At 58.6% G+C, this 12,578-nt stretch overlaps 7 protein-coding genes across 7 annotated transcripts; 5 read left to right on the top strand and 2 right to left on the bottom strand.

Moving 5' to 3' along the window:
• Nucleotides 1-668: 668 nt before the first annotated feature.
• On the bottom strand, nucleotides 669-2,063 carry GNI_107030 (PA domain protein; the record flags this gene model as incomplete). Its single annotated transcript, XM_011133102.1, has 2 exons — nucleotides 669-1,968; nucleotides 2,042-2,063. Coding segments are annotated over 2 exons (1,322 nt in total), but the record flags the coding sequence as incomplete, so codon positions are not given.
• Nucleotides 2,064-2,249: 186 nt separating this feature from the next.
• Nucleotides 2,250-3,530, top strand: GNI_107020 (hypothetical protein; the record flags this gene model as incomplete). Its single annotated transcript, XM_011133101.1, has 2 exons — nucleotides 2,250-2,288; nucleotides 2,367-3,530. 2 exons carry the CDS (start codon nucleotides 2,250-2,252, stop codon nucleotides 3,528-3,530), a joined length of 1,203 nt encoding a protein of 400 aa, XP_011131403.1.
• Nucleotides 3,531-3,977: 447 nt separating this feature from the next.
• Nucleotides 3,978-4,862, bottom strand: GNI_107010 (hypothetical protein; the record flags this gene model as incomplete). Its single annotated transcript, XM_011133100.1, has 1 exon — nucleotides 3,978-4,862. The coding sequence occupies one exon, from the start codon at nucleotides 4,860-4,862 to the stop codon at nucleotides 3,978-3,980; it is 885 nt and encodes a 294-aa protein (XP_011131402.1).
• Nucleotides 4,863-5,246: 384 nt separating this feature from the next.
• Nucleotides 5,247-6,230, top strand: GNI_107000 (putative transmembrane protein; the record flags this gene model as incomplete). The annotated part of the gene is made up of 1 exon (XM_011133099.1): nucleotides 5,247-6,230. One exon carries the CDS (start codon nucleotides 5,247-5,249, stop codon nucleotides 6,228-6,230), a length of 984 nt encoding a protein of 327 aa, XP_011131401.1.
• A 132-nt stretch (nucleotides 6,231-6,362) lies between these two features.
• On the top strand, nucleotides 6,363-7,277 carry GNI_106990 (hypothetical protein; the record flags this gene model as incomplete). The annotated part of the gene is made up of 1 exon (XM_011133098.1): nucleotides 6,363-7,277. One exon carries the CDS (start codon nucleotides 6,363-6,365, stop codon nucleotides 7,275-7,277), a length of 915 nt encoding a protein of 304 aa, XP_011131400.1.
• Nucleotides 7,278-8,035: 758 nt separating this feature from the next.
• On the top strand, nucleotides 8,036-10,909 carry GNI_106980 (hypothetical protein; the record flags this gene model as incomplete). Its single annotated transcript, XM_011133097.1, has 2 exons — nucleotides 8,036-8,466; nucleotides 8,728-10,909. 2 exons carry the CDS (start codon nucleotides 8,036-8,038, stop codon nucleotides 10,907-10,909), a joined length of 2,613 nt encoding a protein of 870 aa, XP_011131399.1.
• A 50-nt stretch (nucleotides 10,910-10,959) lies between these two features.
• Nucleotides 10,960-12,565, top strand: GNI_106970 (putative transmembrane protein; the record flags this gene model as incomplete). Its single annotated transcript, XM_011133096.1, has 5 exons — nucleotides 10,960-10,981; nucleotides 11,038-12,121; nucleotides 12,185-12,256; nucleotides 12,345-12,380; nucleotides 12,466-12,565. The coding sequence occupies 5 exons, from the start codon at nucleotides 10,960-10,962 to the stop codon at nucleotides 12,563-12,565; spliced, it is 1,314 nt and encodes a 437-aa protein (XP_011131398.1).
• Nucleotides 12,566-12,578: the final 13 nt, after the last annotated feature.

Genomic DNA, 12,578 nt, shown 5'->3' with positions numbered 1-12,578 from the left:
GACCTCCCGCTCGAGTGGGTCGTGCCTGCCACGCCAGCGCCTGCGCCGCGTGGATATCGCCGCGTCGTGGAAGACCTCGCCACCGTGGACTTGTGCAACGCGCTCGAAGGGCATCATTTCCTCGATTACCAATTCCCGCAGCAAAACCAGGGACTCGAAGACCGGTACATCAACCGATAGACCGACACGTCTACCGGTAAGGGTTCCGCCGAACTCTGGATTAGCCGCCGTCAGCGAACAGCGCCGGATAGCCACCAGTTCACGGATAGTTGAATTGCGTGAATTCAGTCTCGTGGTAGGTCCAGGCGGGGACGCCGTCGTCTACGCGATAGTACTGTTCGAACTCTTGTCGCGCTTTGCGGCGCGCTTGGTGCTCACGGTGCACCCTTTGCCAGACGCTGTACAAGAAAAGCAGCAACACAGTTACCACCAGCGAGAAAGCCAAGTAGAGCAGCACGTCGCCGAATGTAATTAACTCGCCGGCCAAGGTGCTTCGTCCGGGTAAGAGTGATCCAGACGCGGACGACAATGATCTGAAGGATAGCAACCCGCCGTGGTGGTGGTGGTCGTGGTGGTGGTGGTCGTGGTGGTGGTGGTGGTCGTGGTGGTGGTGGTGGTGGTGGTGGTGGGGGTGGTGGTGGGGTGTGGTGGTGGTGGTGTGGTCGTACTGGATAGTTTGTTTGCACTCGGCCTGTTTGGAGGTGAGGGCGAGGCAGGCGGCTTTGAGGAGGTTGGTGGGGTCAGTGGTGGAGCCTGCGAAGCGTGCGCCGTTTATACGAGCAGCGGTGACCCCCCAGGCGTTGTTTTCTCGTTGGCTGAGGAGCACGTCTTGGGCGCGGTCGGTGAGGCAGTTGTTCAGGTCTGCCAGTGGCAGGTCGAGTTCTTTGAGAAGTTTTCGTCCGCAGCTAGAGTCGAGAGTGTCGGGTGGCGTGGGTGTGCATTTATCGGCGAAGGCGGTTAGGTAGTTCCAGTAGGCCTCGGAGTAGAAGACGACAGATCCGCCTGGAAGGGAGTCTTTGCCGTTAGGGGGGGGATCTTGGTCGTCGTTAAAGTCCTGGTCGTTGTTAAAATCTGGGTCGTCGGCAACGGGGTCGGCGGGGTCGGCGGGGTGGGCGGGGTCGGCGGGGTCGGCGGGGTCGGCAACGGGGAGTGGTTGGGTGGTGAGTCTGCGTATGCAGAGTTGCAGAAGGTCTTCCTGAAGCGTGTTCGCGTCGGTTGCGCAGAGTTTCGGGTTGCCTTGAAAGCAGTATGTGTGTGAAGCATCTCGGTCAGCAAGGTACAGGTGGCTGTGGAAGTCGAGAGTGCCTCGGAGGGCGGCGACAGCAGGTGCAAGCGTCTGAAGTGTGTGCAGTGAGCCGGTGTGGTCGGGTGAGTACCAAAAGTCTACACGTACGACGTCACGTTGCGGAATGTCCCATTCTAAAGCGACGGTTGGCGGATCAGCCGCATGTCTCAGCAACGCGGCACCATCCTCGCGTGACACGAGTACCGAGGGGATTGTGATGTTCGGGAATGACCCGTCGTCCGACACCACGGCCTGCTGGATATCCTGTCGCGTCCACGTCGAATTCCCATAATCCACAATCACCGCCGCCGCCGCTCCCAACTCCTGTGCTGCCGCCACCTTCTGAGCAAAACTACATACTCCCCTTCGCAGCAAATATATGTCTCCCGCAGCCGCCAGCTTGGACCCGGAAATAGGGGTGGAGGCGGACTCCCTGGACACTCCCTGGATCGAATCCAAGGCTGCCCCGGACTCGCCGTAAAGAGAAACAAGAGCATCTCGGTAGTCAGGCGCGCAACCCGAAGCTTCCACGTACAACAGTCGACCAACCAGAGCCTCACCGTACTCCGGACACCCGAAGGTCGACGTCGACACCGGCACCACCTCACCCTCGGATTGCAACTCCTGTCGCAACGAGTCTGGACTTATGACCCGCAACTGAGCCACCACCAAAAACCACGGCCCTACAAGAGAAACGGTTACCGGGCAGGGGATCAGGTTCAGTGGTAGGGAGGGGCAGGGGATCAGGGGGGTCACCTAGAAAGATGTGGCTTTTCATTTAATGGGCAATAATACTTCCACTGCGCTCGCTGAAGAGCCCTACGAGTCCGTGAGTGAAATCCTGGACCTCGGCGGTGGTGAGTTTTATGTGACTACGCGCGATGACTTGGCGAACCTTAAGGCTCTTGGCGACGTCGAAGAGATCACTGACGCCACGTTCAAACTCAAAGTCGGTCGCCACGCCATGGTCATCGTCGAAGCCAACATCAACCAAATACTCAACGTGAGTGCGGGAAGTGTGTGCACACGTGTGTGTAGGGGGGATACTTATCTGTGGGTGGTATACAAAGACGTTTGACAGGCGGTTGGTCAGCACCGGTGGGAGCAAAGTCTGTCGTTGGGACTACGACGTGTGTACGGGAGTGCCCCGGAGGAGGTGTTGATCTTCACAGTGGCGTCGTACCTTTACCGGGAGACGTCTTCTTCCTCGGCACTGGCGCCAGTGGACGGAGATATCTCCCCCTGTTTCGGAAAGGGCCGCTCCAGCTCGGCTTCCTTCGTCACCCCATTGCCCGCGGAAAGCCGCGCTCGGACCCAGGTCTCGCGGGAGCGCGAGACCGCGCCGCTACCCCCCGCCACGGAAGAGGCAGACGACGCTCTCGACCTCCTCGCTGCCCCCGGTCCCGCTGGGCTCGCTCCCGGGTCCGGACTCGCCGCTGAGGAGCTGGACAAGTTCGTCGACGGCGATCCCGATCACGACCTGGACCTCCACGACCTGGACCTCCACGACCTGGACCTCCACGACCGGGGTAATGACCGGGGTAATGACCGGAACTATGACCAGGCTCAAGACCGGGGCGAGAAGTCTCCCGGCCGGGGCGAGAAGTCTCCCGGCCGGTCGGACGACGTCGAGTACCCCCACCCCCCGTCGCCCGCGAGTCCCTTGGAGAGTCGCCGAGGACCTGCGTCCGAGTGGGAGACTGAGCTGTCTGGGGTTGAGCAGTCAAAGCCCGATGTGTCGAAGGCCGATGTGTTGAAGACCGAGCAATCACGACCGGGGTTGGCACGAGGCGATAAGTTGGGTGAGGAGCAGGAGCCGAGTTCTTCGCAGGAGTACTCCGAAGACCCTGGGCGGTTGGGCGGTTCGTTCAAGGACGGTCGAACTGTTTCTTTTGGCAGGCCGGACGAATGGCGTTCGGGTTCGAGTCCGGAATTGGCGAAAGAGACGGGTGTGAAAGAGACGGTAGGGAGTCAGGAGATACGGCCGGTGTCAAGAGGGCGTGCGAAGAAGCCTAAGCCGTCGACGCCGATCAAGAACACGCCTCTCAAGACCACGCCTCTTAAGACTACACCGGGTGCACGAAAAGCTGCTCCCAAAGAACCCGTGCCGCCCCAGTGGGATCTATACTGTGTTGGTGAAGAGAACAACCCTGCCGCCGTCCCCGGCGAAGGTCGTAACAAGAGAAGAAAGAACACTACGCCACCTCGTAGTTCTCGAAGACCCCGCAAAGTGGAAGGCAATTAGTGGAAACGATAGATAACTTGACCGAGTTGGCTAGCTCGCACCCGATTGAGTCAGCTGCCAAGTCAGATCCAACGACCAAGTTAGCTAGCTAGACAGATCCAATAAACTCGTGGCTTAGTTAGACGGATGCAATTTTAGCTGCTGGCCACGGCCGCGCGTTCGTTACGACCGAAAATAGGCAGTGAGGCTGTAACTTATAAAAAGTACTCGCGTCCCGCCTGGGTCCTGAGAGAGCTCCGGTGCGAGGAGACGGTGGCGAGTTGTGCGGCCAGTCGTGCCGAGGCCAGGCTGGCCCGACCCGACCCGACTCGACGCCTTGGCTGGCGTGGACAAGGTAGACGCAGCGAATAAGAGCAGTCAAAACTAGCTGGGCCGGCCACCCGGTGTGCGTGGTCGCACAGTGTGTCGCGGCCGCACGGGTGTGTGCTAAACTGACAGACGCCGCCACTAACAACCGGCAGCGAAAATAGAATTGGCTTCGGGAGTACAAGAGTAGTCGGGTAGTTGACTCGACCAGAGAGTTCTTAAGGCGGGTTCAAGCGGATCAATCGAGCCATCATCGAGCGGTTCCTCGCGCGGATCAGGATGATGTGCATGATGGATCCGATCACGTGTGATGTAGACAGGTAGTTGCGAGTCGACAAGACTTGGGTCTTCGGTCATGACACAGAGCGCAGCCAATGTAGAAGGGAATACCTCCTCGATCACTTTGATCGCGAGTGGAAGCTGACGTGCATGTGGACCTTCGATGCCGGTGCGCAAGACCATGCGCGACACGTCAACCTCCAATTCCTCCAGTGCCTGCCACAAGCGCCCGAAAACAGCGTAAAAGGCCTCTGTCAAGCCGCCACCCGCCTCCGGGCCGCCTACCTGGGTGTCGCTTGACGCTTGCTGGTGATCGTCCCCCATGCGGTCGGGACGGTCAGCGCCCATGTGATGGTCACCACCTACGTGGTGTTCACCTACGACGTGGCGTTCGCCCACCATGTGACGTTGGGCAGGCCTGACTGTCACGGACTGGACCGGCTGCCCGGATTTGAACCGGCAATCTATCATAGGTAGAAGGCCAGCATGTTGTGCGTGACAGGCGAACCACGCAGCCGAAGTGGCCGCATACGTCACAACTTTACGACTAGGGAGTGAACCAGACTTTGAACCCACGCGTAGACGAAAAGGCAGCTGCCAAGCCACAAGCTCCACGTGTTTAGGCAACGCCGTCAATACACCAACAATAGCGTCCACACCAACTGGCATTTCCTCCTCAGCCGCGAACTCCAAACTCGTCGGCTTCGGCGACAGAATCACAGGTTTGTACAGAGAGTTACTTTCCATTATCCGACTAATCACACTCTAGCAAAAAAGGATGTGTGGAAACCGCACACACCATGCAAGACTTCTGTGATGACACACACGTGTGTGTGGGTGGATCATGTAGTCGTGATGACACACCAGCACTGCGCACGACAGGCCTCAAGGCGCGCCAGGAGGGGGCTTCACGCCCATGCTTGACGCCCCTATTTGTGCGTAGCACCCATGTTAGCTTAGCACCCGCAGTGAGTCACCAGCCGCAGTGGATCCGCCGCCATCGCTAGGGCCCGATCTGTGCTCAGGTTTGGCCCCCTGTGCAGCCTTGGCGCAGGCTTACCATCTTATCTTCGGCTTGATCTTGGGCCACCATTTCGGTTTGATATCGAGGAAAATGGAAGTTGAAAAACCATGGAAAAGCGGCAGGTTCGCGTACGGCAGTTCACGCGAGGCCGTGCCGCGGCACACCCGCAGGGTTCCAACCCGCACGGCCCCAGCGCGTCCCCGCCGGGTGTTTCCCCGCCCAATGTTTCCCCGTCTGGCGCTGCCTCAGGACGTGACCGGAGTGAGGCCGCGACAGACTCGGTCGCGGAAAAGTTGACGACCACGGCGTCATCGTCGGCGCCGTTGTCGGGAATCGAACCGTCGACCGATTGGTGGCGGTTGACGCATGCTGCGTTGGCGGCTTTAGGTTCTGCGGCGTTGGCCAGTACCCAGCGTGTGGTACACCGGGCCGTATTCCTCGGGTGGTACGCGGCGGACACACGGCTACTCGGCTCCTGGTTGACGGTGCGCCACTACCTTGTGTGCTGGACGGTGTATTTTGCCCTCTCCATCTGTGTGCAGGCGGTGCTGGTTCACGCTCTGAACCGTTTGCTACCGATTGATTATCCTCTCCTCCTAGGTGACGGCGGTCTTGACGCGATTGCTGTCCTCGCCCGGAATCGAACTCGTGACCTGCCGGTCGCCACCAACGTCCCGGAAGTGGACGCGGATCCCGAGGAAGACACGGATTACTGTCAATTGCTCACGTTCATCACCACCTTTTGTTGGATAGACAGCTCCATTGCCATATGGCTGTTCAAAAGCAGTCCATACCAATCCACATCATTCGTCACTCTAGGATTTCATGACTTTGCCATTTCGAGCACGGCTAAATGGTTGTCACTGCGCCTCAACCTTGCTTTTCGTGGTGGTCGTAGTTTTCCGCCACCCAGATTACTTGCCGCCCTTCAAGTTGTTGGTGCATTCCTCGTCCTCGGCGCCATCGCTGTGGCACACTACCGTCGTGCCACCCGTCCCTACAAGACCGGCTCACTCGCCCGCACCTGCCGCCTAGTCGCAGCTCAACACTTCCTCCAACACTTCCTCTGGGACCTCAAACAGCGCCTCTGACCGAAGTGATCGGAGAAATCGGGCGGGCGGGCGGACGGGCGATCAGTAATATCGGACCAGTACCGATGCCAACGGACAGGGGCGAGGTTCGAACCGGGGGTTGTGGGGTGTGGGTTTCACCACCTTTTTCGCATGAGATTAGATCAAACACGCTTTGCAGACCCGGTCTGGTGGGACGACCGAGAGGTCGACGAGATTCTCAACACACGGACCAATTTGTTCGGCTATCCGGCGCCGGCTGCGTCTACCCAGATTCTGCAGACGCAAGAAGCCGTCTGTGAATACAGTACAAGCATGCTCGAACAGATCTTTGGAAACGGTCACTACTTTCGACCCTCAGAAGCGTTGGATTGCACCACGGAAGACCCCAGGGAAGACCCAGGAAAAAACTACAGCCCGGTGAAAGGTTCAACGGAAGGTCTAGCGGAAGACTTCGCGGACTACCGGGCGAGTCACGAGCTGACGAGTCACGAATTGACAAGCCACGAGCCACCGAGACGAGGGCCGTCAGACCCGTTTAATGCGGACGAGAGTGGCATCTTCAGCGAGCCCCACACCGCTTCCGATGAGCAGTCGGTCCGGCGGAGCCGCGATCAGGATTCGCACCAGGACCGGGATGGAGAGCGGGCGGGGGATGGCTTGGCGGAACGGGGAGGTGACCCGCCTACGTGGACAGACTCGTTCCTGCAGCCTAGCTTGCTGGGAAACCCGGACCCGTCCAGTCCTCGTGAACCCATGACTCGCTGTCCGCAGGTCGTGGGTTCGAGTCCCGCCGGTCCCCCGTCCGCAAGGGTCAGCGTGGCCTCCGTGGTCTACCTCGCGGGCCCGCCTTCCATCGGATTCTTCAACCCTCGACACGACCACCCCGCCATCCTCTCCTCTGGCTCCTCCTCTGGACCGCCCCGTCCGCTCCCGGGCTCGCCCTACGACACGCACGGCTCGGCCACCACTCCCAGTGGAAAGTCCAGGATGGAATTCAAACCCGGTACCACCCACAGTGAGTCCCACACCCATCCCATGACACGGGCACTGTGTAGCACACACTGACACACCGTGTTGCACACACTGTGGCACACATTGACACACTCGGCACACACAGTGAGGCATCAGGACTTGTGGATGATAGAGAGAGCGGAATGGCGGACGAGGCTTTAGGACGTCCGGGTCAGAGGCGCAGGGTGGGTACGAATTCGTCGCCGGGCCGGTCGTTCCTGTTGAGCAGTCGTGAGAACATTGAATTGGCTTTCGAGGCGCCGTCGGGAACCGGTTCCTCGGCCGGAGGGTTCTCGCCACGTAGTGGGTCCACCCGTCCTAGGAAGTCATCTCCTGAACAATCATCTCCTGAACAGTCATCCTCTCCCGGAGGCTTCTTTCTTGGGTCTCGTCCTGGTGGCGCAAGACCGGAGCGGAATAAGTCCTCCGGACGAGTGTGTTCGCCGTCTTCATCTTGTTGGTGTGATGCCCCGATTTGGGGAGCGTCCTCTTCGGGGCGCAGTTCTGGGCGGTACGGGGACGCCCGTTCCGAGTACTCGGCCGGTGGTCTACTTCGTTGGATTGATGGTGAAGAGTGTGACTGTATTGCCCGCACCTGCTATGACGATTGTCTCGACTGGCTGCTATGGGGCGTTCATGACCAACGACTACGTACATTTCAAATCCGTCGAGATGGAGACGTCGCACTGGGACTTATATCACGCGTCATGGCACTCCACGGGAAGGCGGGTGGGAATACAGCTATGGGTGGAAACACACGTGTGTTCGGAAACACACGCGCGGGCAAAAGTGTGGGCGGACAGAGTGGCGCTATGGCTGGAGGGAGTAGGAGGTCTGGTCGGCGGTTGCCGAAGATGTTGTTGCTGTTATACAAGGACTCATGTTATCTATTTGATAGGGATAGTTCGGTGGTGGAGTTGCGGGAGCGGGAGGCAGCGAACCTGATCCGGACGGGTTCGGTGAGCGGAGGGCCAGCGAAGAAGTACTTCAGTTTCAACCCTGAGAGCGGACGGATGGAGACCAAATACCGTTTCCATTACCACGTGTGGACGGTCGTGTTGGATAGCGTGGAGGAGGCGGAAAATCTCGCGACCTCCACCACCGTGGTTCGAGCCGCGGGGACGACCACAACCATCACCACGACCACCGTTTCCGGCACGTTGCGCGCAGGCGAGACCTGGGCCGCCGGCAAAGGCACGGAAGCGGTTCACTTTCGCGGCCCTGCACCGACACTTGCCCACGGGTCCGTATTGCCTCGTGGGCCCGCCGTCGTCCCTGGACAGCCTTTCAGTAGTTGCCTACCCACATCTAGCCACGTGCCCTCAAGCCATCTACCGTCCCACTACGTACCGTCCAATCGTCCTGTAGGAGTTGGCTCAGAACGTATGATGCGCTCTCTGGCGTCGTTCTGCTCTACGAACAGCCTCTCTAGCGACCCTTCTCCTACAGCCGCTTTGTCGGCCCGATCAAGGAGGCCTGGGTCAGTGTACAGTCGTGTGCACAGGTTAACCAAACACGTGCAGTGCCCTTTGATAGTCATCGGTGATGATCCCAAAGCGGAAGTGGACATGTTGATCAACTTGCCTTCTTTTACTCGCAGTGAGTTCAAGAGCTACCTGAAGACCTGCAAGACGTCCATTAACTCAACCGGCGAGCTACGACGTCTGTTCCTCCAGTTCGGAACCCGCTATGAGTTGTATAGAAACAATGCGGGTCTAGTATATAATGCTCTGTATGAACAGCTGCTGCGCATCATTGATGGATATACTCAGCCCCCCGGCAGCGACTTCGTTCCTGCTCCCGCCGGCGCACCAATTCTCACGCGTTACGGAGACCTGGGCAGGCTGCCCGAAGACTATTTGGTGCGGAAGTTTCTCTTTAACGTTCGTGTCAAGGATGAACTGATTTGGCACAACAATACCTGGATCCCCCTGAAATTATTGGGCTGGGACACTGCCAGTTCCAACCTCCTCAAGATCCTCAATGAAGGCGCCGTTGTCGACATACTCAATGACAATTTCTTCTCCCAATTCTACCAAGCCTTGGCCGGCTATCCTCTCGTCCACCGCGCCAAGCCGCAAACTTTCAGCGGCTGCTATCCAGGGTCAGGCTTACTGCCAAGCTTCCAACCGACCTCAGACTGCTGTCAGATACCCGACAGCCAGTTCCGGTCAATGAATGCGTACATTGCAGCGGAATCTCTGCTTAAAATCCAGAACGGATTTTACAAAAAAGTGTGTGCACACGCTTTTAAATGCGCTTTGTGTCATCGAATTCAAGTCCATCTTTGCTCAGACGTATTTGCGGATGCTACCGCCTTGGGCATTGACTTGGCTACGGTACAGCATGGCTGCGGCGAGACTACGGATGAAGATGATATCTGTCGAACAAAGTCAACGACGGATGCGGTTTTGGACTGTATTTGGGACAGCCAGTTTTTAGTCAACAATCCGATCTTGTTTGACGCCCATTCGGGCGGCCCCAATTCCGGAGTCAATTGGGACGGTCTGACCCAATTAATTGGTCAGCAGTTTCGGCGATCGCGACGGCAGCTACGCTTGCAGTCCGGTGCCTTGCAGTTCCCACGAGGGGCGCGCCCGCGAGAGTCACATCCAAGAAGGCGTTCCTCGCGGCGTTACGAGATCGATGAAGTGGTCGTGGTGCACCAACTGGGCGGCCTGAGTCTGCTCCGGCTTTTCTCTATTTGCGCGCCAGCTTCTCAACGTGTCCCGCGCACCAGTGTCCGCTCCGAGATGACGCTCTACCCGCCTATGTACGTCTGCAGCCACTCTTCGTCTGCCGAGGAGTCCCAGCCATCGCCCGCCAGTAACCGTGCTCTCACCTTGCCCCACGAAATTTGCCTCGACGACTTTTCCAGGAGCATCAGCAACGTCGGAGTCGTCATTGACTCCCAAGGCAGTCCCACGGCCCGCTCTATGGAGGACATCGATTCCGGGAGGGGGGACCACGGAAGAACAAACCCCGGACTGGAAGTCGGTGTCCAGAAAGTGGGGGATCTAAGCGGAGATCTAATGGGAGCCCCGGCTGGATCCCTGACCGAAGATGTCATGAGAGAGATGGTGGGAGACTTGGTGGGAGGGACGAAAAGCTCCCCCCCGGAGACTGAGTGCCCCCCGCCGGCGCGGGAACAGTTGCCCGTGACACGGCCGCGCCTGCAGCCAAGCACCCAGTCGGCCCTGCTTTGGTCGCAAGCCACCTCCGTCCAGGCTCGGACCCGCACGTCAGGTAGTCTGGACCCGCCTCCGGATCCCGACGACGGCAACTCGGACTCCGAGCCCCTGGACTTGACGATTTCCGACGAGTTGGACGATGACTTGGACGACGAGTTTGAGGAGCCGGGCCGTGTCGCGTTCCAGCGCATGTTCGTCGACCGGCCCTCCTGGACCAGCCGGAAGACTACCATTGAGGAGGCTGAAGAGCTTATTTGGACTGACGTGGTGGACGTTTACCATCTCCACCTCGCGCCTTACTGGACCGTCGCGCCCGAGGAAGCCGCGGGGCTGCGCCGCACTCTCGGACGCCAACTCCGTCACGAACTGCACTGTCTGCTTCGCCTCGGCCCCGGCCCCGTTTGTGCTGATGCTCTGCACGATGATGACGTCCTTCATGGCCACTGCGAACTTGACGCCGACGCGGACTGGACTCTCACCCTCGCCAGGCCCTAGTCCTGCGCGAGAGGTGGATCGACACCGAGCCAGGCTTTTTTGGGCAAACCATGACGGAGGCGGACGTCAGCAGTATGTTGCCGGACACTTTCTTGGCACGTGTGCTTGCAGACGAGGGTGTATTGTAGAGGCGCAGGAGTTGGAGGCCGTGGGCGCGGCGTTGTTGGGTCGGATGTATGCGTCGGCGAGTGTGCGCGGAGGCGGTTGGTTTCGCGGCGTACGTTTTCGATGGAACCATTACCGGTATGTGTGGCGCGTGTGTCTGTACTATGGGTTGGTGTGTATATTTTGTTTGGCTCAACTGGCGCCGACTTGGCTGTTCTACTTTTACGCGCGTCGTGTGAAGTGCGTGTCATACGAGCGGTGCGGTTGGTTCAAGAACTACGAGTGTGGGAAGCGCGTGTTCTACACACTCGTCTACCTGTTGCTGGCGCTTTCCTGGATTCTGTTGGTGATCAGCGTCCTGTGTCTGCTGCAGTATTTCACTTTGCGGCTCTTCCTGCATCACAGCCAGCACGACCTGGTCAAGTTCCGTTCCAAGTACAAGGGGTGGCTGAGCAAGATCATTGTGTATGCACCCTGGATCCTCGGTTTCATCAACCTCCTCTGGGTGCTCGTGGTTGCCGTGATCGTGCTAGTCCTACTCATCCACCCGAGCAGTTCGAGCGCCGATGTCACGACGCAGAATCTGGCGCTCGCCCGCACCCGGAATGGCACGGAGCGGTTCTGGAATCCGTCCGGGCTTCTGGCAGGAACGGGCGCGTTGGATGAGCCCGAGCTGGACGACGAGCTGAACCTGTACCGCCGCCGGCGGCTTCCGGAAAAACACCGGGACCGCCTCCTGGGCAGTGTATCAAACTTGATTTACGGCGGCTCAGCAGGTTCATACAAGGGCGGGTGTTCCAAACGTCTGTCCGCGCAAGGTCTGCAAGCCGTTTTGAACTGTCGTATCTACTTCGAGAAGTGCTGTTCCAAGTCTTCCTGTCCGGAGCTGAGTGTGCCGCCACGTGAGAAGTACTCTTGCAACTCGTTGCCCTTTTTGAGCAGCCACGGCTTTCTGGACGAGCCGCTGCCCTACGCGCGCCTGGTGGACGTCTGCGACCTGGTTACGCAGCCGGTCTCCTCCGAAGTCGCGCTCAGTTACTGCGACACCGCACAGTACACCATCGAGGAGTGCTTTATCAGTCACACCGGTTACAGCGACCTGCACAAGTAATCACCACAGTCGCGTCACGACTCCCTCCGGTCCGGTCAGGGTGATGTACTCTTCCGTAGGGTGTACATCATCATCGTCGGATTCAGCGGGTTCGTATTCGTCGTCTCTACGGCACTGCTGCCCATCATCAAGTAGGACGGGAGGATTGGTGTGGTTAGGGACACCACTCCTTTGGTTAGGGACATCACTCCTTTGTTAGGGACATCACTCCTTTGTTAGGGACATCACTCCTTTGTTAGGGACATCACTCCTCTGGTTAGGGACATCACTCCTTTGTTAGGGACATCACTCCTTTGTTAGGGACACCACTCCTTTGTTAGGGACATCACTCCTTTGTTAGGGACATCACTCCTCTGGAGTCCTTTTTCTTCCAAGTGCCGGAGTCTTTCGAGGCGTGGCCGATTCGTTTCATCCGGAAGATGTTTACGCCTTGGAGTTAGGTGGAGTTGGGGG

This window comes from Gregarina niphandrodes, assembly GCF_000223845.1.
Source record: "Gregarina niphandrodes unplaced genomic scaffold scaffold00024, whole genome shotgun sequence".
Classification (NCBI taxonomy): domain Eukaryota; phylum Apicomplexa; class Conoidasida; order Eugregarinorida; family Gregarinidae; genus Gregarina; species Gregarina niphandrodes.
Note: the sequence above shows the minus strand (reverse complement) of the source record. Positions and strands in the feature narration are given on the sequence as shown.